The 26,512-nt window shown below is 42.0% G+C and overlaps 1 protein-coding gene across 1 annotated transcript in view; it reads right to left on the reverse strand.

Moving 5' to 3' along the window:
- PHEX (phosphate regulating endopeptidase X-linked) overlaps positions 1-26,512 on the reverse strand; it is a 97,798-nt gene that overhangs the window by 28,145 nt on the left and 43,141 nt on the right. Inside the window, exons 12-14 of the mRNA XM_049835011.1 lie at positions 24,151-24,252; positions 6,698-6,775; positions 5,005-5,108 (exon numbers count right to left, since the gene is read on the reverse strand). Of these exons, the coding sequence (XP_049690968.1) occupies positions 5,005-5,108; positions 6,698-6,775; positions 24,151-24,252 (284 nt within the window). The remainder of the gene's footprint in view (positions 1-5,004; positions 5,109-6,697; positions 6,776-24,150; positions 24,253-26,512) is intronic.

A 26,512-nucleotide genomic window follows, 5' to 3' on the forward strand; every position in this document is an offset into this window, starting at 1 on the left:
TATTTCCAAGTCGCTCTTTCATAATGAGCCCTCAAGAATGACCCCATATGGCGTTTGTTATGTTTTTAAGCAGCTAGGAAGAGGACACCTAGCAGCTGTACCGAGGAGTCAGGAAGAACAAGAGTTCTCTAGTGACAAGCAGCATATACTGCCGAATTTCATACTTGATGTTCAGACACTCGGCAAGGAGCATATTTACACTCCAGCATTTTGTTGTACCATTCTGAGCCACTCGCAGAAAGATTTAGGAAGCATTTTCCACAAAAGAGCAGAAATAACTGACACTGCTTCCATTCAGACTAGCAGAACTTCACCTCTCATATGTCATCCTCTTTCAGTAAGCTCCTGGAAATGACTGAACCTTCAGTGACAGATCTTAACTAATAACACATCAAATTACTATGTGAAGGTCTGTAATAAATAGCTGTCGCTGATAAATTTTAAGGCAAAACAAAATTTGAAATAGGTGTCTCATTCCTGTTTGAAGTCAGGTTGCCTGGGCATTCACTCTAGGTCTGGTTACAATTTCAGCGCATTTGATCTGTTAGCTAAAGGATAGAAAAAAAAAGAAAGAAAAGACAGGCATGACAAACTCTAAGCTCTTACTAATTACAAACTAAATATATAAAAAAAGAAATCCAGAATTGTTTACACTGTTTCCATTTGCTATTAGCGTGTGGAAAAGGGACAGCTTTGAATGATGTCCTGTAACATTACCTACCAACTCCTGCAGCAGCCAAAACCCAATGCTGCAGACTTGACACTTGTATGTTTGAGATTTCTCTTGTAGAAATAAAATCTGAAACCTGCACTGAGACAGCAAGTGGGGCAGACAGTCTCTTAGCTCTGTGTTTCTTTAGGCTACAGTTTTCTCCATGATATCTTCCTTTCTGAGTTAAGAGTATGGTGTGCTGCATTGCCAGTCATGAAGAGGGGTGACTGGAACATTCGCAATACAGGGAAAACTTATTAATTAATTTAATTCTCTGTAAAGCACAAACTGAATTTGCAATTTATTCTCTCAACTTTTTGAGTTAGAAGAAATCACTCAGGTGGAGCAGAATTTGGTGTTCAACATCGCAAGTAAGAATTAAAAAAAAAAAATAATAAGAAAAAGAACTTGTGAATGTAAAATGCACTTAAGCTGGTTAGAAGTGAAAGGCTGTACAAACCTGCTAATGAAGCTGGAATCTGGAAAATCTCTTCCCAAGAAAGGACTATAAAGAAAAACTTCTAAGGGGAGGCAATCTTCAAGGTGACTTTCCAAAGGGTATTTCCTAATCTCATTGTTAGTCTGTTTTATACATTTTCTCATGTAGAAACAGAGGATTAGCCTCCCAGGTCAGGCTGCCATCTGTGTCCCCTGGGGCTGGGCAAGAAACTGGGATGGTAAGGCTGGGCCCAGCCTCCAGTGCCACATCGCTGCTTAAAAGGAGTTTCAAAGACCAGGAGAAGGCTCCAGGAGGCTCCTTTCCAGCCTCTCCTCTCCAGGACAGGTCGACCCACAGGATTTCTGAGCTCTCCGGCAGTGTCTCTCCAACAAACCACAGCCTGCCCGGTGTCTTTCACAGCTGCTTTTCCCTGTTTGCAGAAGGAGCTTTTACGCTGTCCTTAATGGCATCCAAGCTCTCAGAGCTGCCCTCCGCTGCGGTGAACCAAAAGCCAGGGCTTATGAACAACAGTGTGTGGTCAAGAAACTGTAATAGGTCCTGGAGGAGACCCGGGAATCTTCTCATAGTACAGCTCCTCTGCGTCCTCTTATAGGGATACTAGACGCCTGCATCTCCAGCACTGAGAGCTGAGTGAAAAGTGAAGAGAGATTTGGCCAGGTCTAAAAATCTTAAAGGAGGTGTCCTGATTTCAGAGGAGAAAGATTAGTCATAATGAAGTGGTACGCCCAAGAAGGCCTCTGGTGCCTTATTACTTGCAAGTATGATATCAGGGTTAAGAAGGATAGATTCAATCACTGTTAAAAAGGTGCGGGCATGTGTTTATATATGCCCACACATGTGTATGCATATTTGTATGTATGAATGTATACGGCTCCACGGATGAATAAGCAAACGCCACTAAAACCCTGATTCTCCTTTATCTCTCCCTTCCACATGGCTATCACTTCCCCACGCGCTGCCTTTCACCTCCCTCTGCTCTACTCATCTCTCACCTGGGTTATCATAAGTGCCTTCACGCCTGGTCCCCTTCCTCCCACGCTCACCCTCCCAGCCTCACCTCCTCCATCCAGCCCCCTCGATCCAGCCTGCGCCGTTTCGTGCACCACGTTCCTCAGCTCCTGCCACAAATCCCTCGCGTTCGTCTCTCTCCTGATACCCGAGCACTTCTTCTTGGTCGATAGAGCCAGCTGTGAAGACGACAGCCATCTCCCCAGCCAGCTGTTAGGATTGCAGCTGGCATCCAAAGCGGGCATTAAGGACAGCAAGTTGGGGTGAAGACACCCCAACGCCTTGTCGCATCCTCTGGGTACCAGCTGGGCACATCCCCTCGGCTTGGTACCGGCTGGGCCGGGTACATCTCCCCATCCATGCCCTGAGCAATGCCTCGCCTGACTCGCTCTGTGCTCCTTTTTCCCATAAGGCAGATAACTGCTAGGGAGGGAGGGAGCAGAAGAGAGGACAAAGATCTTGACAACTACTCCTGCTTTGGGGGATTTTTTTCCTCTTTTTAGACTTCAAAACGGCTGAATTTCCCAAATAACTTATTTCCCCTTTGATATCCATGTTCCCCTTGCTTTATCAAACTCCTTTATTTTGTATCTCCCAGCTCCTCTGTCTGTGCCCTGCTGGTGTTTCCCTGTTGCTTTGAGTAAGCCATTATTTTGATTTTCTGTTCAGTTAACTATGCTGAGGAAAGTGCGTCCAGTTTGAAATAATACTGCTGAGAAATCTGCACTGTCTGCTAAACGAATATAGCATTTTACCTTTTGGAGGTAATTTTACTAGCTAGTAACCTATTTCCTTATACACTCATTTTCTTATTTATCTTTTTCAGTCCACAACTTGGACCATCTTATAATGTCTATCTCTAATATAAATCCTATGCTAAAAGCTACCGAACTAGGGAAAAGAAGAAATGAAGCAAACAGAAACAAAACCCCAAGAGTAATTCTCTATTAACACAGTGCCAAGCTTCAGTGTAGACCAAAGATCTGTGGACTTCTATGAAATATAAAAGCTTAAAGAAACAAAAACAGAAAAAGAAAAGAAAGAAAAAAGAGAAATAAAAGCATCAGAAAGCAGTGGAGTCCAAGAGTTAAAATGTGGCACGTGCTGATATTTTTTAAGGCCAGAGTTGACATGACTCAGACTGGTGGGTGGGCATTATTGGTTATTTACAATAAATTAATTTTTTTATAAATAAATTATTAATTTATAAAATTAAAAAAAAAAATTACTGGAGGTGGCAATGACTCTCTGTGCCTTGGTAGCCCTCAGCAGACACAGCAAAAGCGGACAGCGTGACACTGCTTTCAGAGCCCTTCTCCATCACCAAGCAGGTGCAGAGGCAGAATAATCTCCCAGCGGTAATCTGGGGGGGATTACCCCCAGCCCCGCAGAAGGCAGAGCATATCGCTGTGCTGACAAAGGTGAGAGACCCAAAATCAAACCGGGATCCTCCAGGCCAAAGTGTGCCCCGTGGGATGACAAGAAAAGCAAGACAAAGGTGATAAGGGGGCTGCTGTTGACTGCTCCTTGAATTCAGGTGGTAAAGACAAGCATGAGAAAGTGTTCGACCTTGTAGTGGGCAATTGGGTAAAAACTTCATTATTTTTTTTTAAGCATGCCCATGCGACAGTTCTCAGGCCACAGCCCTTGAAGCGTACAGACTGGGATTACCTGCCGATTAATTTCCTTACAGGGGCGATTTTCCCGTCGTGCCAAGAACCTACGTGCTCTGCGTTAGTGCTGCCCCGATGCTGGCGATGAGGAGGAGGTTGCTAATCACCATTGCTAAGGAGAGGCAAGCGTTATTTCCCTGCTCGCGTGGAAGCTGTTGGTCTGAAGAGAACACGCTGTCGTGATCTAGCCCTGGCAGGCAGGGCTGCAGGAAAGCCCGTAAAATCACCCCCTGAGATTAACCATCGCAATGTCAGAGAAAGGTGGGACAGGAAGGTAAAATTCGCAATTAAAATTAAGCTGTCAACAACCCCTGGAAAATATGGGGCCAAATCACAACACTAATGTGGAAGAGCCTGTGCTTGTCCTGCCGACAGCCTCTACCTGTGTCACGGACAACTCAGAGCCACCCCCGAAACAAGGTGCGGTGCCGTTTGAGTAGGAATTTCTGGAGCCCTAAGGAAATACCACCACAGGAGCTAAGCAGCAGCACTGATTTCAAAGTCGCTGTGAAGAAGGAGTCATTTTTAAGTAGCATGATTAGGCTAATTAAGATCTGTTTAGGTTTTAATTTGCATTTTAAGGATTTGATTACCCACCAGTAAGAAAAGAGACTGATTCTCTCATGTATTTTATGACAGTACGTGACACAATCTGCACTCTTATGTTTACAAATAAATAAAAATAAACTATTTAAATTAAATTATGTTTTATTCCATATCATTGCTATCAATGGCAGGTAACTAACAATGCTGATTGCTATTACTAATAATAACATTATCTCTTACTAATGGTTCCATTCTTAGAAAAATTATTTCATAAATCCCTGCTGTACCATTCCAAATTCTAACTGTGACCAAGAGACATAATCCATTTTTAATTGCAATTCAATTACCCTTTTTTTCATTAAACTAAGTTTAAGCTGCAAGCATATGACTACTGTGCATTAGAAGAGGGATACCTAGCACTTACAAAAAAAATATCCACAGGAGTTTCTGAATAACTGGGGGGGGGGGGGGTTTGCCCATAGGCTTTTTGTTTCATAATACATAGCTGTGTATATAATTCTATTAAAACATAAATTGCATAAATTAAATAATAGAAATTAAAATATTCTTAGAACATTGTGCGCGTTTCCCTTTGGTCTACTCACTCTGTTTTTGGAACTTCTTTTCTAAGCCAGTAGAAATCAGACTGGGCTGCGTATTTGCGAGTTTGCAACACGTTGCCAAAATAGTCACTTTCTGTAAACTTTAGCTGTACAGACAAAGCACAGATATTTTTAAAGCATGTCCAAGGAAACAGAAGATGACATAAAACAATCAGAACTTTTATTTTAACAAGATAATCACCTAATTTTTTAGCCGTTATCAAAGCAAGTAACACTTTCACACTTGGTAGGAAGAACAAGTATTTTGTGAGTTTAGTTAAAAAACAGTGGCTGGACAGATCTACGCAAGGGACCGGAACATGGGAAAAGCTCTTCCCTGCGCAGAGAGGAGCTGAGGATATCTGAAGGACCCAGGGAAGAATTGCAGACTGCACAATCTTATGGCTATTATTAAGACAGCCTCTTTTCCAGAAGGAAATAGGTCTACTTTTATTTTTAGACGTCCATTTCAAAACCACTTTCAAAAACATAACAAAGCCCTCCCTCCTCAGTTTGTTTTGCATTTTATTACAAATACTTCATGCTATGTTCCCTACAAGAGTTCTGCTGCTGCTTTCTGTTTCTCACATTAAATGTTTACAGACATAGGGCTCCATGCTTCCATAAGCCTCCAAATCTAATAGCAACTAACCATGCAAGAAAAAGTTAATATTTTATAACTCCAGATGATATCCCTGTCACCAGTTTCAAGCAATCCTAAGACTTGTGAGGAAGTTGCACTTCAGGTGTAAACTATGGTTTTGCAACTGTGATTAGCAAATGTTTTTCTCTAGACATTACCACTTATCTGGGCAAATAATTCTATATGTTGAGTGATAAAGTTGGTTACATCCTCCATTTCATTACACTGCCTTCACAGCACCATCGCATCCTACTCGTTCCAGGAACAAGGACTAGGCCAGCAGAGTTGGTTCTTCAAAGTTTTCTCAAGAAATTATGCCTATGTTTAGTGTTTGTTCATGTTCCCTGGCAAGGATGACTATGACTCTTGTATTTTACCGGTTCAGGATTGAATTTGTGGTTGTACTTTGCCTGTGACTTTCAGTAATACAATTCATCACATGCATGCCACCCTTTGGAAAATGGTAACATCTATTATTGTTCATCATCTGCCTTCCTGCCTTAGTTAGGCTGAACAGATACTGGGTCAGGAAGGAGTGGCCCCCCAGTATCCTTGTCCAGCAGCTGGCACAGTAGGCCTATACATTGGTTATACATGATTATAAGCAACAATCATAAATAAACTTCATAGCCTGGAGAGATGAGGAGAGCCTATATAGGGCATCATAAATTGTGATAGTCTGAGGAAAAACACATTAGTATTTTTGAAGACCATTATGTTGAGGAGAAATGCTTTTGTTTTGTTTCATTTTTATAACTAAATGCAATGACAGTGTATGTTTAACCTTTAAAATCCTTAATAGCAGGAAGGTTCTTGGCACCCAGGAACATTTTACTCCCAGCAGGCCTCATGGTCATCTCGCTTAGCCACACCAGCGTTGACAATTTAGACATGAGAGCTAGCATACTTAATTCAACATCTGAAAATAACCAGGCAAGCAGAACTCCAGATGCGTGCCAAACAAAAGAGGAGCTTTGATTTTAGACAGCAGCGAAACGGAGCAAAGAATGGCTGCAATATGTAAAAGAAGAAAGCTGCAAGTCTGACACTTACTGTTTTGATGTCTTCATTAATATATGTGTCATTCATTATAAACTGAGGGTAACCCACTTTTGCCATAACTGCTTTTGCCTTTGAAAAAGAAAAAAAGAAAAAAAGCGTTGGCAGATATAACCATTTCTCAGCATGTGGCTTCCCCCCCTCTCCCCGCCCCCCCCATTTTATTTCCACTTTTTGTCATTATGCCTCTCTGAAGGCATCCTAATTTAACTTCAAACCAACTTGCCTACAAGGTAAACTCAGTGCCACAAATGAGCTTCACATCACAACGTGGAGGGTCCACATTCTGTTGTCAGATTATCACAGTGGGTCTGTTGTTGCCTGTAGAGCTTTTGCAGACTTGCAGCAATGTGTTTGAGTGCAAAATCTTAACAGCTGATTTCTTCTACCATTTTTTTTTTTGTTAATCAGATGGTCAAATGCCTGTTTTTACAGTGTTTTCCAAAAGACCCCAGGAAACGGCCCGTTTCGCTATAGCACAGTAGCTGGTACACATCCAACTATTACAATGGATTTGATACACAGATACGGAAGAATCTGGGTCCCAGCAAGTGCGGACTGGTGTGTTTCCACTGAGGGTCACTTCCATTTACACCTGAGGATGGGTGCACACTTTTCTGAAAGGACACTGTACTTTCCTAAACCCGCAGGGCTAATCTTTGTTCTGTTCTACACTTTCATCCCTCTACTTTGCAGTCTTTGCCCTTTCCCTAATGTCAGTAAAGGTGTTAAAATAAGACACTTCACTTTTTGTTAACTTTGGGGTTTTCCCTCTTTCAGTCATGACTTGGTCCCAGTGTTTATGCACAATCTGTGTGAAGTGAGAGTAGCTGTAGATGAGTATTCCCATTTGGTAAATCATGGTGTAAGTATATAAAGAGCCTTAGTAATGTCCTCATAAAAACACGAGCAGGCCACCCAGCATCTCTGTGGAAACAACAGGTTTCCAGAAGAAAAGCAGAAGGATACAAATGGATAAAGTGGCATACCAAGAAGTGAAATATGACAAGTCCATAGAATAAATTAAAGCCATAGTGGACTAGGGTAGCACAAAACTTTGACTTTGTGTATTTTTAGAATGCTGAACATCATTTCTCCTTAAGTCTTTGGAATTCCCTCCACCTCTCAAAAAACGCTCTTCTGGAAATTTGGTGTTCAAACTCGGATGTCTAAACTCAAATGAATATTGCAAGATATGAAGTGCAATAAATGGATTGGCCTTTAAACCAACTGCAGCCATAGCAACCCTGCATTCTGCTCTCTGCGAGCAGAGCCGGAACCTCTCTGGGGTCCACCGACTTCGATTTCCCTCTTGCTGCAGTGGGTGACTGTTCAAGGGAAGAGTCCACCTCCTCCTCAATGAAATCCTTGCCCCCTTCTCCCCCTCCACAGTGTCTCAATACAACAGGGCCTCCTAAAACAGTAAGAATTAGAAACATCTGTTCCACGACTGTAAGAAGGAAGCTGATGGAGGACTGCCTCCATTTAACCAAAATTATTTTGTCTGCTCTTCCACTTTTCAAGAAGAAAGGCCTCTTTGCTTCTTCAAATTCCTTCAATTTCTCAATCTCATTTCCAACCCAAAGTCATAATCCTCCATTTGTGACATCACACTTAATTGTGTTTGAGATAATTAAGATGTCACAAACAGAAGATTACAACTTCAGGTAGGAAATTAGCAGCAGGAGCAGATGATCTCTTAAGCAAGAAAGATTCCATTGTCATGCAAATATACCTAGTGATAAAAAAAAAAAAAAAAAAAAATCAATAGAAGACAAATGCTGAAGAGGAAATATGAAATGAGCCAAATTAACTCTTAGCAGAATGTCTTCTCAGTTTTCCAGAAGGTAGAGCAGCCTTTCAAGATATTTTAAATGCCTGGAGGGGGATAAAAAGCGGTGGGAGGGAGCACAATTCATCTGCAAGTTTGTATATAATCAAGAGCATCTATTTTTTTTCCTGGTAGTGTTGTCAGGTCCAGCTGACTGAACTTTGTGAGGAACTGGAAAATTTTCCATTTCCAGTGTTTTAATCCTAGTTGAAACTAGTCTAGAGAAAGCAAAGAGCAAAACTCATCAGTTTTAGTTTCTACTATGTCAGCTGCTTAAACAAGTTCAGTGATTCTCAAATGTTCTGCACGTGTTCCAGAGTACCCATCTGAAGCACTTACAATAGCCTCTGTGTTGGAGCTACGTAATTGAGCCCCTGAGCATTTTGATTAAAGAGATTTCATTTAAAAACTAACTTATATGATGAAGAGTAAACCCTTTAAGAACAATTTATAGTGCAACCTGCAAAAAATCAAGTGGCTTTTAAAGAAAAAGTAAGGATTAACTGTGTCAGTACAATGTCATTTCACTAATGATTTAGCCAGTACAACATCGATCAAAATTTGTTGATCTTGTTTTGGCACATAAAAAAACATTTTTGTGTTTGAGCTACATTATAGCCTTTAAAAACACTCTTAATTTCTAGACCGTCTTCCAAATAAGAGCAAACAAATTCACGCCTCATTGGCTGTAAACGCAGAGGACTATGGAGCCAGCCTAGATCTAGGAGCACTTTGCTGAAAGAAGCAGAGATGGGCCCTGCCCTCAAACCCATGGCGGTAGTTGTATGTCCATCTCCACTTCACCTCATGGACATTCTGGGGTCTTTGTGGAATATCTGCCACATCCACCTCAGTCTCTTCTTCCAGAGCAGCCCACTGAGAGCAGCAGCTTGGAACTGCCAGGGTTTGGCCCTATTGGACCCCACTCCTTAACCAAACATCTCCAAGGGTGAGGATGATTCCTCCAGGCTCCTTAATAGCAGGTCTGACATAGGCTGCCAAATATCGTAGCTAATCACGTAATATCATAAATAATCATGTAATTAATATTTAACATTAATTTTTTATTTTTGTGACACTTAAACCCTTTACTCTTGCCATGGCCCTGCTGCATTAGCAAAGGAAGATGGGAAGAGTTCTCTCAACCAGACCACCTCAGGAGAGCTGGGCCCACTTGTCAGGTCACACCTACTCTTGCTTTGTGACTTTCACAATTGATGTCGTGAGATTAAGATTTCCAAGCACGAGGAAAAAATGGTCGGACACTACTGAGATATATAAACCCCTAGTAAATAACAGAGTTTGTCTCAAAGAGATTTTTGAAAGTAAACTCAAAGGTAATGCTGTTCCTAGTACTTTGATGTTTTATCAATGGCTAAAGCTGTCTGTATTTTGTGAGATAGATACATATATATAAGGGGAAAAGGTTATTTTATTGCATTTGTTACCGAAAAGTTCTTACCACAATATGTGTGGTTTAGAAGACTGAGCAAATAAGACAGACAACTATATACTACTCTGTAATGACTAAACTCAAAGGTAGACCTTACTAGCACTGTAATTCTGATGCCTTCTTAAATGTTCCACCAGTCACATAGGATAACAAAAATTCAGAAAAGTACACACATTGTTACTACACCACCAAGTTACTTTGCTGTTAGAAAATGTAAGTACATGTTTAAACCCCATTACAAAGCTTCTAGACCTGCTAAAACGACCAATGAACAACATCCTTTAGGAGCCTTTTTGAGAACATCTAGAGCAAGAGCTGATGGAGAACAAACAGGTACAAGGTTGCCACATGCAATCCACGCCTCACTATACAGGTTCTCCCAGAAAATGGATGTGTCTCAAATTGGTTCTAATGGTATCTATAAGTTCCCTGATGCTGCCAGTGAAGGACACGTGGCTCGGTTTCCTATAGCCAAAGCAAAACCCGTGAGAGGCCATCAGAAACCCTCTCAAGTCCTTCGGAATCCCACCAGCTGGCACTCCTCCCAGGGGCTGTGCATCAGGTCCAAGCCTGTCCAGCTGAGCCCAGCACACAGCCCAGCTTATTTACACAACAGACAAGTTAGAAAGCAGGTTTCTGAATTTCCATTTTGGAATTTTCTTGCTTCCTCGGCTATCTTTTCTGTTCACTTGAGTAATATTTAACAGCAGTTTGAAGACTCCTTATTCATACAGCACAGGAAAGTGGAAAACTCTTCTGTGACTGGTTTGCTCTTCGATAATGAAGTCAGTATTTTCCCCTTGATAAGATTAAAAGCATATTTAAGAGACCAGCCTTCCAGGAGGCATGCACACACATATGGGGAAAGCAAATTAAATGTGACAAATGTACAGGAACCAGCCATGTGGTAATTGCACATGAATCCACGGTAAACGCACCATGCACAACTTTTTATGGTTTAAAAGCTCATCTAATTCCTTTCTCTAATTTGCATATTAAATAACCACGTGCACAGGAAGAAAAGGGGCAACGGGGTATTTCCCCCAGCTATCATTAAGCACTCAGCCTACCTTAGGCTGTTTGGTAAATTAAGAAAAGTCATCACTGCAGGCTTCCTCTCCTGCCACTGAAAGCAAGAGGCTCTTGCAGGGGGTGACGCAGAGAAGCAGCAGGCTTTAGAGTAAATCCTGATAACTCTTTTCTATCCCAGCAGGCTCTGAGGCAGAGGACCCGGGCTGGGACTACTCCCTCCGCCACCAGTTACGCATGGAAGTTTCCCCACTGACTTCAACACAGTCGGGATTTTCTCATCGGTGTGTCTTTCTGTCACGATGAGAGCACTGTAAGTTAGTTTACTGCAGAGACAAAATAATAAACGACCTTTCACTCTTGACTTAAGAACTTGCCAACGTGGGAACGCACACACGCGTTTCAATGCTACAAAGCATCCCAGTTTCCAGTCTAGTCAAACTCTCACTTGACAACCAAACTTGGCACGTGAACCTTCTGAGAGCCTTTTTTGCCCATCAGAGTACGCTTTGGATATTTTGTAGGCCTGCTAGCAACACCAAGTGCCGACATATTGTACTTACTGTAAAAAAACCAAAACAAAACACATATCTCACCCTTGACAAAGTTTTACGAGTCTGACACAGATCTGTATATCAACTTGACTCACAACAACTTTGTGGAGATCATTTTCAAGCTTCTAAAAATATAAAAAATTAATACAATTACAGTTCACTGAAAAATTAGCATGAAATACATTCTGAAAGCTAAAATCATTCACGGCAAAGTAATGTTCCATTTAATTAAAAAGATTAATTCAGCTTTTATGTACATGTCTGGTCTTTTCATTTTTCATTGAAAACAGATGATTCAGGAGCCATCTGGTAAAACTGCTGCATAAATATCACTGCATCTATGCAGGTTTTACGTATAGAAAAACTAGGAAAATAGAGCGATGGATCTTGGTAAAACACAGGAAAGTCCCATCACAGGGCTAAAGCCCAATCCTACAGATGTCAGTAAGAAGTGACCCACTGATTTGAATGGGAGATGGACTGGGCCCACCTTAATGATGTATATTATTTACTGGACAGGGGTCATATGAAATGTCAGGGATTTGCACATCATCAACTGCAATCAAAAGCGAAGTGGCAACTCAAACACAATCACTTGGCCTGAAATGATAATTTTTCAGAGTACTTGATCTGCAGTGAACTGGCTGTAATCCACACTCCAGAATGTAGCTAATCATCAAACTATTTATTTTTAAACTTTGGCTTTAACTTTCCTCTTATATTTGCATATCACAACAATACAAACTGTGTAGACTTTTCAAGATTTTCAGAGCTAGTGTTCCATTTAATAACAAATCACATACCACCACCTCACACTGCACCATAACCCTCCGCTCCATATTTCAAGAATTGTTTTTAAATTAATTTATTATGAAATGGAAAATACAACTATTGTTCCATTCTTGTAATAGCTTGAGGACAGGGGGGCTAAAAAAAAAAAAAAAAAAAAAGTGACTTACGTGAATAATCACACCCATCAAGTACACATAAAATTTTTGCCCACACCCACAGCCTCCAAAGGCTGCCTCAGCTCCTTGCCGCATCTTTCTGGGACACTGCTTCGCTTGCTAACATAGCAGAAATCTATCCAAGTTTTTCCCTGCCTTATTTTCTGCCAGATCGGTGAGCTGAACCACTCACTACACGGAGGGACCCAACAAGCGCTGGAATTGGCACAAGACAAGTGCTGGAACACGTAACATGGCAAAGCGGAGAAGGAACAGCGAGCAGGTTATGTGTTCCATCGGTTGACCTCTTCCTCTGAATTGTCTTTTGAAACCAAAGCCTCACTCAAAGAAAACATCCTGACGAGAAAGCATTACCTAGTACACTTAGAAATACCACGCCATACGTTACCATTCTAGGAAACGGAGGTGAAAAGGGACACAAAATTTTCTAAGCAAACTGTTGGTTGGTATTATCCATTCAGTCTTAATATCCACCATCTAGCAAGACAATATCAGTATTACTAATCATAAAGTTGCAAGCACCTAAAAGTTTAGTAGGATTGCCATGTATAGAAAAGTCAGAAAAAACAACAATGTACATGAGAGTGTCACTCTTTCCTGTCCCAAATCCCTTTTGCTTCTGGCTGGCTGGAAGACAAAGACTCAGTCATTGGTTCAAGCACTGTGATGATAATTTCACTGGAATTAAATTTTTTGTTTTAACTAATCCTGCATTAATTTTTTATTTTTTTTTTTTTTTTTAGCAATAGAACGGAACTAAATCACAGAAAACATGAAAGAGTCTTACTTCTATAAAAATACAAATTCACTGTGATATTTTCACAAGCCTAACTCCTTAGTTCAATGCAGCAGTATAATTAATAGACCTACTCATATTTTCTCCTACCAGCTTGGTTCCAAACTGATTCTGCTGCCAGCTTTGCTTTAATTTTGCTAAGAAAAAGAATTCCTTTGTCCATTTTATTTTAATTCCATTTTCCATTTGTAGCCTCTGTGTGACAAGTACCACTATTCCATTATTTTATACATAGAATATTATATATGACAGACATAAACGCTGTCTTTCATGAACAGAACCACAGCTCTGTAAATTAAATACATTTCTATGTGGCACACAGCAAATACCTTTCTCTCTGATTATACAATACATAAATGCACTTATACAGCAGACCAGCACAACTGAGTACCTGGCAAAGGAGAAGCCAGAAGCAAGTGTTGTGGTCTGAAGGCACAGACCGTCATTAGGATCATGCCGGTATATATGTGCCCCATGGTATATGCTGCTAAGCTGCCTTTGCCAGGGCTCTAATAACTCATGCACCCGAGTTAAGCTTGGACACATCCTTAGCACTGTAGAAGACTGTACCTCCTCATGCCTTTATTTTCAGGCAATGCTCTATGTTTTCCAATACAACTGTCTCTTAAAACAAAAACCAAAACCCCGAACACACAGCCCCCAACTCAAAATTCTGTTTATCTGTCTTTCTGAAATTACATTAGATGCCCTGACCAAACAAATTTTGCATGAGAATCCTAAGGATTTGCAATGACACAAAGAGAAAAACAGCTTTGACCGGGCTTTGGCACGTTAGTGAGCTGCAGAAATTATTGCATTGCATTTTTTGTAGAAACCCCTTCCTGGACTCATTTCGCTGCTCACCGCTGGAGCTCCTCATCAGTCAACCCGTGCTTCCAGTGCCATGCCACCTCTTGCTAGAAACACACCCACCTTGCTGCAAAATCTGTTCTGCTGTTTTTGGTTTAGCTCTGGGAAAACAGCAGGTTTAACAAAACCACTGCGCTGACAAAATAAAAGTCCCCAAGGACCCAAAAAGCCCAGTGTGCTGAAGAGATCTCGGGCATCGACCACTGGGAGCGGGGCAGCCCCAGGGACCGGGAGGGGGCAAGGAAGCTCTCTCCCCATCACAGCTGGATGGGATCTGAGTTACCACAGCATTTCTTTCGGCGGTTTTATGCAAAACTCTGAATAACCTGTTCCAGAGAGGGACAACTTCTGACCTTAGCCTCTGCTTGCATCAGTTTATATTCATTTAACATTTTCAAGGTTATCTTTGCTTCAGCAAAGGTTGCAGAGCAACTTTTTTTTTTTTTTTTTTTAATGAATAGAAAGTGAAAATTCTCTTTTCATTTCTAGCCACAAGGGAGCACCAGACCCAGTCAAGATACAGCGGAGACCAGACATGGCAGAGACTTGTTCTTGCACTACTCTAAAACTGAAATGAGACTGAGGACCTGAACACAAGCATCACTCAGCTCAGGACTTCTCTGGGGAGAAATTGCTTTTGCTTGAACAGGGACCCCGACCAGCGGTGTACCAATAAGCATGTCACTGTCAGTTGTCCCATAGCATATGGGAGGAAAGCAGATGCATACACAGACAAAAACATAGGCTGCAGAATATAGAAAAACCATATGCAGGAAATTCTCTATTCTCTACTCAAAACCAAATCCCTCTCTCTTCCAAATCTTTACATATTTTCATTTTAAAATACATTTTATGTACATATTTATTTTCACATTGATGGAACTCACCACTTACCCAGAAAACTGAGCGCAAGAGACCTCACAGCTCCCTCACACAGGAGGGCAGCTGAGGAAGCCTTTAGCAGGCATAGCGTCCTGCCTTCTGAAAGGCCACCAAATTAGCAAATTCCCGAGTCTGACGACCTCCCTGTGGTAAAGCTCCTCTAAAAGTAAACTCCAGCAATACCAGTAGCTGAAGCCATTTAAATATTTCACAACTTTGCTTCGGGCCTCCGTGACTAGTACAATACCTGAGCAAGTAGATACCTGAGGATGCCCACGCAGAGAGTGGGTGTCCCGTACCGCAATATCTGTCACTGTTGAGCTGGGGAACCACAATGTCTTTGTAACCGTGCCTCTACAGAAGGCCGTTTTACTTGGTAAACCAGCAATGATAATGAAAGTTAAAGCTGAAACTGTCCGAGGCTTCCAGCGGTGGTGGAGGACTTCCTGCCCTTTGGAAGAATCAATCTGTCTTTTAGCATACCAACGCTTTCATGCTGCATTTCTGCCACAAAAGCTTCAGACTGACCCTGGGCCCTGAGCATCTGCAGGCGTGTCCATCCATCTGTCTCCCTCTTTCTATTTGAAGCATGAGATTTGTCACAAATGTTTTGATGTCACGCACCCATTCTGGCCTTATGGATTCATGGTGGAGCCTGAAAAATGACAGCTGTGAGATCAGGGTTAAATACAATTTCCTCTCCCTTCACCTGTTTTCCACTATCTGTTTGCACGGTGCTCAGGTTATTAATGGAACTGACATCCCTGCACAACTGAGTGAGCAGTAGCAGCAGCCAGATAACAAGGGAGAAGCTGACAGCAGCGATCTAACCCCAGAGATAAGAGATAAGCAAACATGCCATGGCTATTAGTTTCAACTCTGGCCAATGGACAAGAACATCTCCTGTGGTTACCGAACAGGAAAGCCCAGTCCTCCTAAGAAGGTTAAATTAAATTTAGGATGTGAGAGAGATTATTCTTTGAGTTCAAAAATTAAAGTTTGTGATGAGAAATAAACATTTGACTTTAACAACACTTTTTCTTTTCTTTTTTTTTTTTTCACCTGATAGAAAGTGAAGACCTATTTTTATTCAGAGGAAAGCATGGAACCCTTCTACACTAGAAGGAGAGTACCTTGCATTTTCTCTGCCTTCCAGGTGAAAAACGTTACTCTAAACATTGGCATTTTCCAAACAGCTATATCAGGGATGGTGTGGGAATGGTAGCCTCAATGTCGTGACCAAGTTCCAAACTAGGTAGGTAGAGCAGACTTTTCAAATCCCCTACATCATTTCGGAGCTGCGCAGCATCTACTTCACTTGGTGCTTCCTACCAAGTTCTCTTCACATGTCCACACACATGGTAGGATAAAGATGAGTTACACCACAAAGATAAGCTCCTGGTGATATATTTAATGCCTGAGGGAACTGTAGACATGTTGGGAAAGAGTTAAAACATGACTCTCCTGAACTCCAACCCATGTTTCAACTTTATCAGGAGACTTGCTCATTGCTCCTTGCAATGCAACTGCTGCAATACAGGCTGGACCTTAAATTTTTGCATCCAGAGACCACCCTCATTTCAGAAAGTTCACTCCCACAAAGGAAAAGTGTGGCCAAGGTTCAATTGGCACTAAGCAGAAGCACGCTTTCCAGTTTAGAAACAACAAGGTTGTTTCAAGAAGTTCTGAAGCAAACTTTCTAGTAGAACCAGTAAATTTGGAAGTCTGCAGTCAGGCCATTGGCTTTGGAACAGGAATGAAGTGCCTAAAGGCAATTAGAGCCTTTGGAAATTCCTTTCTCTTTTCCTAGTTCCTCTGAAGGGAGGATGGCAGCTTCTGTTAGTGCTCTGAAGCAGTCTTAATACTTTCTGAAGTTCTCCAAGATCCTCAAAACAAAGATATCAAGTCATCCTAAAAGAACCTGTAAAAGGTGTCTGGGGACCTTTGGTTTTGAAACCCCATCCCCCTCTTTTACCAAGTGTTGTTCTGTCAGCCTTGTGCTGGCCTTCATTCCAGAAAAAGCCCACTTGAGATACAGGAGGTCCTGAGACTCACGGCTGGTTCCTCTGTCATATTTTTTGCATTATTTTACATAGGATGGGTCCACGAGGCACAAAAGGCATTTTTTTCTTTTTGCAGAGCGCCCAGTGACCACTCTCAAGATTGGATGATTTGTCACCTTTGTGCAAAATTAGCATGGCATTAAGCAAGATTAATTTCAGCTCCTGAAGCTGTGGCATCTGGCCTTTTTGTCTGGTTATGCCTCAGACCTTAATAAAAAGTTGTTTTTCAGAACTCCATCTAGTGCACACCCTGGACCGCCTATGTGAACGAACTCAGGAGGATCCATACTCCCTGGTGTATTGCTGTGCCAGGGTTATACAGAAGCAAGAGTGGGCAGAAGAAAAGAACAGGCAAGGATGATTCACTGGTTTCCCCACTACAATAACGCAGGGGGAGAAGTGACATTTTCCGGACAAGCAAAAGGAGATGCTTTCTCACGCAGAGCACAGGGAGGCAGTGGAACTTACTGCCTCGCGAAGTTGCCCATGATAAAAATTGTCATGCGTTCAAAAAGTCATTAGACAAATTCACAGCAGAAAAATAGGAATAAACGCAAAGACACGGCTTCTGGCTCTGGAGGCGACTGAGCTGCAGGCTGTCAGAGGCCAGGAGAGGATAGCAGGAACGTATCCCTTTATGCTTGCCCTGTCCTTATGCTCGTCTCTAAACATCTGCTACTGTTTGGCCACTGTCCGAGCCAGACATTGGACCTCTGGTCTGAGCAGTGTGGCTGTCATGTTCGTAGTGAAATCACCCAAATGTGAAGAGAGAGGGACCACGGAGAACTGGGAAAGGTGGCAGGGGCTCAGCTAACGGACTAGAGAGCTGGGAACAGCCAGTAAGTTCCAGCTGAGGAGCGAATGGCTTCAGTGGCATAAGCCATGGACACCTACCTCATCTAAAGTACCTATAATTTGTTAAATCGGGGCTTGTACAGATGGCTCTTGATTTCCTAAGGGCTATTGGCCTAAATTCCACTGCGTTATTGAGGGAGGTTTGCTGCAGCTCTCTGAAGCAGGGAACAAACCCTGTAGGCTAAACGAAGGTACCTAGCGCTGCCTGAGAGAGACACCTATAGCTAGGCGCTGTCCTTATATTTTTCCTGCGGTCCTCTTGCCTCAGCCTTCAGACTCAGAGAGCTGCGAAGAAAACAAATGTTGCGTATACGACTTCCTTAGAGAGAAATAAAGCCAAGCAGCAGGCAAGTTCAGTAGGCAAAAAATGATTGCACAGTGACCTTGGGATTTGTGCTCCATGACCTAAAGAGGTTAATAATGTTACAGAAAAATCTTATTAGAGGAAAACCAAGCTTTTTTTGGCTTATCATCCATGCTTTAAAAACAGTATTGCAAAGCAAAAAAATAACTTCCTACAACACAGGCTATTTTACAGGAGATTTGCAAACTTTCAGAGAACAGGCTTTTGTGTAAAAGTCTGTTTTTCAAGCCTCCAGTTAAACCCAAGCACAAAGGGAATTTCTGGAAGGAAAAATAGTGATTAATAAAATAATGGCTCCTGCCTAGGAAGGGGAATAATTTTACATCTCGGTGATGATCTTCCACTGAATTATCCTTTGAAGAGCAGCAGCAATAAATTACCATTTTAAAAATGAGAGCCCCGATCACACAAGTCACGCCAATGGAGTTTCAATGGCGGGTTCTCCCCTTCCCCTGTGGCCCGCCGTTCCAAAACACAGCCGTCCACACCATTTGGCTGACGTAGTGGGCTGCGATCTGCACCTTCGTTGTAAGGGAAACAAAAGGCTCTCCTCTCTCCCCCCTCTCCTCATCTGCCATCCTTCTCAGAGGCTGCAAGGAGGCTCAGAGCTCGCCAGGTGCCCGGGCAGCCGACGAGGGATTTTTTGGCACGGCTTCTGTAACTCGTGGACCACGTACGTGAAGACTGTTGCCAGACATACCCCTGGACCTGCAGCCATTTGACTAATTTCTCTGTTATTCATATAAGGGCAAAATTTAATGGCCCTTACAAAAGGGAGAGGCTAAAAGGGAAGAAGAGGAACATTTCGCCTTTTTTTTTTTTTTTTTTGCCTTTTTTTTTTTAAATCGGAAACCTCCATTGAAAATTCGGGAGGTTAACAGGCATAGTTTAAGCAAATTTCAGATGATAGTCAAAAAAGAGCAATAAAGCAAGGCTTGCATAAAGCAAGGGAGGAAGGACAGGGCAGAAAACAGAGAGCATCACCGCACAGAGCTGAATCCTTCTCTGGGATTCGGAGCTCCTTTGGAAGCAGCGTGAGCTCCATCCAGAGAGCTAGGCGAGAACTGCGGGTGGAGACAGAGCGAGTCACCGAACCCTCTTAAAAGCTTTCTTTGCAACATTGGCTCTCAGATGGTCTGGTTTAAATCCATGTTTCGATCACAGAAAGAGAGGAATGGAGGGAGGGTAGAAGGAAATTATTAGATGTTATCTCGTTATATTGTTTTGTTACAGAGGGAAAGTCAAACCTCAACTCCGAAGTTTACAAGGGCTAAAAGGGTGATTCTCAGAAATCAAGGCTGCAAGACCATTGCTCCCTATGTCACATGGACTAGTTGATTTCATCCTTTTAATAAGATTTGGGCTCATCAAATTAGTCGTGTCCCCTCTGAGTGACTTAAAACAAAACAGACACAAAGAGAGTCACAGACGGAGAAACATTTCAGTGATTAGATGAAGCTGACAGGCTGCCTAAAGCAAAATTCAAGTATTGATTCTACCAGAGGGCCTTTTGTAAGTCCTTCAGAGGTCGATGGCCCCTTTGATTGCAAAGCATCAGGCTGACAGCAAGGTATACAAGTTTGGCTTCAGCCAAGTGCACAAGAAAGGTGGGCATCGCTCAGAAAAGGGGCAGCAGAAAACATGCAAAACAGCGAGCACCCAAATCACAGAGAGGATTTGCAGTTAATTCTCTTTAAAGCCTGCCAAGTTATTTGCACTACAGTCTTGTCATTTAAAGATACAATAACCAGAAGGAACAGAAGAGTAGTCTAAGATGTTTTTCTAGGAAGGCTTTCCACACTCACAGTCCAGACATCCAGATGCCACATCGACCTTATTCTTCTTTCAAGAAATGATTAAAAATTTTGTTAATGACCCAAATATGCCTGAAGTTAAAGAAAAGGCTAAGGACAAATTGGATCACATGGGAGCAGGCCCAGTAAACAAAAACTACTAGGTTTCTACAGTTCCTTTTCTTCCAGAGCATTCAAAGAATTCAAGAACACAATAAGATTAAAAATATAGAGGAGAGCAAAATATATGAATCACAGTCATTTCCATGTAGCATATGATTCTGCCATAGAACTTCAGGCAGGAGCTCTACTCTGCATTACTATAAGGGACAATGTGACAGCTACTGATGAAAACATAAAGACTAAGACACTCTTTATTTAACTAGTAACTTCCTTTCTTTACTTAATTGATAACAAGAATAGAATAGAATATATAATATTTGAGTTGGAAGGGACCTACAATGATCATCCAGTCCAACTGCCTGGCCAATTTAGGGCTGACCAAATGTTAAAGCACGTTATTAAGGGCTTTATCCAAATGCCTCTTAATCACTGACAGGCATGGGGCATTGACCACCTCCCCAGGAAACCTGTTCCAGTGTTTGACCACCCTCTCGGTAAAGAAATGCTTCCTCATGTCCAGTCTGAACCTCCCCTGGCGCAGCTTCGAACCATTCCCTCGCATCCTATCACTGGATCCCAGGGAGAAGGGCTCAGCACCTCTGTCTCCACGTCCCTTCCTCAGGAAGCTGCAGTGACCCACGAGGTCAAGTTGTTCTCTTAGCCTCCTTCTCTCCAAACTAGACAAGCCCAAAGTCCCCAGCCGCTCCTCAGAGGACATGCCTTCCAGCCCTGTCACCAGCTCTGTCGCTGCCTTCTGGACGCATCCAGGGACGTTCACGTCCTTCTGAAACGGTGGGGCCCAGAACTGCACACACCGGCTGGCTGTGCCGTGTTTGATGCCCCCCAGGATGGGATTTGCCCTCCGGGCTGCCAGGGCACATGGCTGAGTCGTAGGGAGCCTGCTGTCTGCCAGCCCCCCCAAATTCCTTTCTGCAGGGCTGCTCGCCAGCCACTCCTCTCCCCGTTTATGCTCATGCCTGGCGTTACTCCATCCCAGGTGCAGAATCTGGCACTTCGACTTGTTAAATTTCATCCCATTGATCATCGCCCAATGCTCCAACCTATCTAGATCCCTCTGCAAGGCATCTTGTCCCTTCAGAGAGTCAACCGCACCTCTCGGCTTGGTTTTGTCGGCAAATTTGTTAATGGTGCATTCAACTCGTGCATCCAGATCGTTGATAAATGTATTGAACAGAACTGGCCATCGGATTGAGCTCTGAGGCACAGGCAGAATATCCTACCCTAATAAATAAATTCCACAGAGGTGTTAGTAACCACAGAGAACTAGAACAGTTGTTTTAGGTGTTATTTGGCTCAGCCCAGCAATAATTGGCTAAAATACTACACTTTGCCTATACAGAAGATCAAAACAGAGAGTTCTTTCTGGCCTTCGTCTGAATGAAGGTACCTTCAGCATCCCAGCACTCTGGCATAACACTAGTCTATTTTGATAGTGATCCAAAACAAAGAGTAAACCTGAGAAGACCCCCAGGACAATACAACTTGCTCTTCAATTCAAGAACAAATGAAGCTCCTTCCTGAATTGTGAAATCCACAGCACTTGCACTATCCTCACAGATGTGGGTGACACTTATTGATGATGAAATGTCACTTTTACAGAACTATATAATAAAGTAATAATGTAATACTCTTTTTTTTTTTTAACAACCAAACAATCCCTACTCTAGAATTCCTGTTGTCTGTACTGCTTTATTAAAGTGTAAATATTAAAAAAAGTGACAGCATAATGTGCTGGGCTCATGAGATTTAACTGGAACAGGGTAACAGATTTTGAAGGTTCTGTTGCATTATGAATCTTAAATTTCCCCAGTGAATTATCTGACCATACATGTAATGAAGCTGTTTCTTGAATTAAAAACATGCCCATCCAAATGTCCCAGGACAAATCCAATCTCTATCATTAGCAATAAATAGTATTTAATAAACACACACAACCTCCATTTCTGGAAATCTACCAAAATGTTTCTCTAGACTCTTTCCGTCTAGCCAAGTAGCCATTTCTGTGAATCTGAACTTAAACTTACAGTCGTAAGTCCTACTGCATAATTGTTGCTGCAATTTCTAAGTCACTACATAATACTTGTGTCTTACAAGCTTGACCTTGTTCCTATATCTGTAAACTGTAAAATTGTTGTTCAAGTCAGTGAGAATGGATTTAAACCATTTGCTATTCGTAGTACTATGGCTTGTAGCACTCTTTTTATTGTACTGCTTGAATTTAGTTTGTCATGCATTGTTCAGCCCAGACTCGCCCCATTAACTTCAGAAACTTAAATGAGATGCCTAAATTGGGAGCAAAGTGCCATAAGCTTCGTAAGTGTGTCAACAGAGGGAAACAGGCAACTCCACCTATGAAAGATCTAACCTACCTTCTGAACAAAACTCTCCCTAAATTGGAAAAGGGAGAGTTTTTTAGGGAGTTTATTAGTTTGCGGCAATGCTTGTACTGTTTCTCTGCTGAAAGGCAGGTTGCAAATTTGGAACAAAATGGTTAAGCAGATTGTTTGCTAGAAAAACCAACATCAGACTTGCATACACCTGTAAAGGCATATAGAAATATCTCTATTAAGGAAATAATTAGAAAACCTTCCTGCTCTTATTTTGCACCAAATTTGTCAAATATCTAAATTACAGATCATTATAGTTCTAATGGTATTGCTAGTAAAAAACCAAGCATAACAGCCAGTAAGAAGCAAGACTGGAGTCCATTTACCATCAGGTTAGCAGGAAATAAATGGCATCTTACTATTGTTCTCTTGCATTTATGCAGTTCTATTTCATTTGCACATCTGTGAAGAGCACTGCTGTATAAAATGTAGATGAGCTGTATAAAGAGTTTAAAACTTTCCAATGATAAAATGTCTCAACAGCCTTTTCATCAGATTTACCAACAAACTTTGAAGTCCGTGTTTGTTTTTAAATCAAAACACCACTATTTTTATTTAAGCACAGCGAGCAGGAACAGTTCAGCTGCACTTGCATGTCGGTTTATTCAGAGAGGGTATTTACTAATTCACTGATATCCCATTGCCTCAACAAATAAGGACACAGTCCTACACGTCACCCTCCACTCTTCTTTGTTCACGCCTCTGCCAACTGCTGCTCTGGGGGCAGAGCTCTGCAGCTGGACAAGCTCCCTCTCTACTTATCACTTGCTCTAAACATGGGAACGGAGTGAAAAGGGAGCTTTGAGTACCTCTTCCCTCCTTCACCTTTACCTTCTGCATTTTATTGTCACTCCATCTGAAAGGAACCAGGGCCAGTAATGCCATCCTTGTTCATAACACTTCATAACTGGCATTGTTCTACCGGGAGATGGGCGTTCAGCTGAGATAGTCGTTGCACTTCTGGAAGATGGCTTTCAAAATAGGCCTCCCACCATGACATCGGAGGAGGTATGAGAACTGGACTGTTCTCATATCCCCTTCCAGGCTGGATCCTCCATCCTCACACCAAACACCTTCAGCTGTCCCAGACGTTTTAGACACCGTTTTCTGTTTGTAGGCTGGTGTGACCCTGACATCCCCATCAAGATGAAGACCTTGTCAAGAAAAGCCACTGTACAAGCAAATCTGAAATAAACTCACAGCCTACATCAGCCAGAGCCAGACGGGGAAAAGTAGAGGCAAGGGATGAAGACCAGGGTAGCAAAAACAACTTCAGCAGAGAAGCAAGAGCTCAGATGGCTCAGCTTCTAGCAAAACAAATGTGGCACATGTCCCTTCACAAACAAAATGATGGGTAAGTAACTGGAACTGCGAGCACAGTCCATGACATTCTGTTCTCACTCCAGTCAAATCTTCACCGTAACAGGATTTTAACCGTTCAACATTTATATTTGTTACCTTCTCATAAGCTTTTCTTTTTGTTTCGGAGTCCATCCAGTCATTTTCCTTTTCCAACATGTCAATAAAAGCCCAGCGAATTCCTTCAGTCAACTCCTCCATCTGCAAAACATTTAGCAAACCCCTCCCCAGTAAAACATGTCATGGCAGAATCATTATAAGACAAGGTTTGGTGCATGCAGGAGCGATGGATTTGGGTAGACCATGAATGATTCCAAATCAGACAGTGTCTGCTGTTCTTTCTTGAAGGCTAATGTCTTCTGTCTCCAGTCCTCAGACACTTCTTCTGAAAATAAGTTTCTTTCCATTTTCTTTTCCTTCAGGTGTACCACACAACCTGCTCATTGCTGATCCTTTCACATCACAATTGTGAGAATGTCTGTCTTGAAATCATAAAAAAATACTAGGAGATTTTCAGTGATTTGGGGAGGTTTCTGACACTTTGGTTCTAGATCATTAGCCCATGCAGCAGAAGGAGCCAGCTGCAAGGCATCTGCACAAATGAAGCCCCTTCTGCAGAGACAGCACCCGTAGCCTCGTTTGGTTTCTGTCAGACTGTGACATGCCTTGTTGATACTGCCAACGGACTGAAGTGGGGCTGACAGCATCATGATCCAAATACAAAGCAGTATCCAAATATGTAGCCTGCATTTAGCTGTATTAGTGAAGTCCTCCTACCCTTTATTTCTTGCAGGGATAGAGGCCATGGCTCACAACACTGAGCAGCCCTAACTGCTTCTGGGGGCTCGGACCACCAGTGACAGCGTGCATCTGTGCAAAGCTAGGAAAACCCACAGCCATTGTAGCTTGGCTGCTTCTTCAGACACCTATACAAAGCCACGCGTACAAGACAAACAAGTAAAAAAAAAATAAGAGCGTTTAGTCAGTATACACACTAAAAACCCCTGAAACGACAGAAAACGAGAACTGTAATGGCTAAGAGATGCACTGTATCAGTCTAAAGAGCAGCAATGTCCTCATGCCTATGCATGCATCTGGCAGCACAGCCCAGAGGTGTACACCATCACCTGCTTCTGTTTACGTCAATAGATGAACCTCATGACAGATAGACACTGAGAATACCGCGAGAGTGAGGCAATTCGGGGATCCAGCCATTGCTTGAGTCCTTTAGCACAGACCAAACCAGAGTTGAGATAGCATAAGACTTGACAGATAATCATTACAGGAAGACTTACTGGATCTTTGTGGTATCAGTTATGTTACATTTAAAAATAATGAAAATGTCAGTACCGGAGATTTATATAATTTTATTCTATAGATCTAGTAGCTCTGAAATGTCATTAAAAGTGGGGACTAAACCCTGGAAAGTAACGTTACCTTTAGCTAAATTGTCATTTATGTATCAGATGTATATTTTAATCTGGAACTGTTCTTTATTTGTGGTGGAGCCAGACAAAACATAGCAAAGCTCCTTTGATTATTCATTTTTTCCTACCCTTTTCAAAAAACATTTTCTTCTTTTTAGAGACAATATGGGATAACTGGAACAGGTCTAGCATTAAATATGACCGAACAGTCAACATTCACCGTAAACTGCATCCCAGGGAATAGGGTAACTTAAAGATATTGATGACAGAGCACTGACTCAATTAACTTGGTGCACTAATGAGGTGAACTCCCTGTATTTGGAGGTTAGGAGTTCAAACTCAAGCTCTGCAGCTGGGCCCTGGAGTATACTTAGGCTTTATGCACCAGCTGTAGCTGCAGGGGGCAGGGGGAGAAACCTATTCCTGCTATCAAAGTTATTACTGAAACTGCTCAGGCATAGCTGTAAGAAACACTGCAGGCACTCTGGCTTAGAAACAGTGCTATATTTAGACACAAATAATGTCTGTCTTGATAAAAGGAGAGGAGTATCTAAGGTATGAAACATCACTGACAAAACGTGGGGGGCGGGGAAGAATCCATATTATCCATAACGCAGGATTTGCTTATCATAGACAGATATATGCCATGAGCCAGAAAAAAAAAAAAAAAAAAAAAAAAAAAAATCTGTGCAAACAAGAGTGCTTTTCTCAAGTACTTTCTTACTGCTGAAGAAAGAGAAATTGAACTGAAAACCACTGAAATGAAAATTACAACACCACAAATGATTAACTTGAAAAGCACACTTCTAAATGGATTGCAACAAATTTCACCTGTATCTAATTTTATCTCCATGGGCAGTTCACTATAAGTTTGAATCTTGTGATCTACACTATACACTTTATATGCATTTCTTACTATGGATGCTACTGTGAATTCAGACTTGATAATTTTTCAAAGATTTGGTCTGAAAGGAATGTACATGCTAAGAAATATTTTAATTAGGTCACATTTCACCAGAAAACCATTCTCTATC

Source organism: Accipiter gentilis, chromosome 32 (genome assembly GCF_929443795.1).
Source record: "Accipiter gentilis chromosome 32, bAccGen1.1, whole genome shotgun sequence".
Classification (NCBI taxonomy): Eukaryota; Metazoa; Chordata; class Aves; order Accipitriformes; family Accipitridae; genus Astur; species Astur gentilis.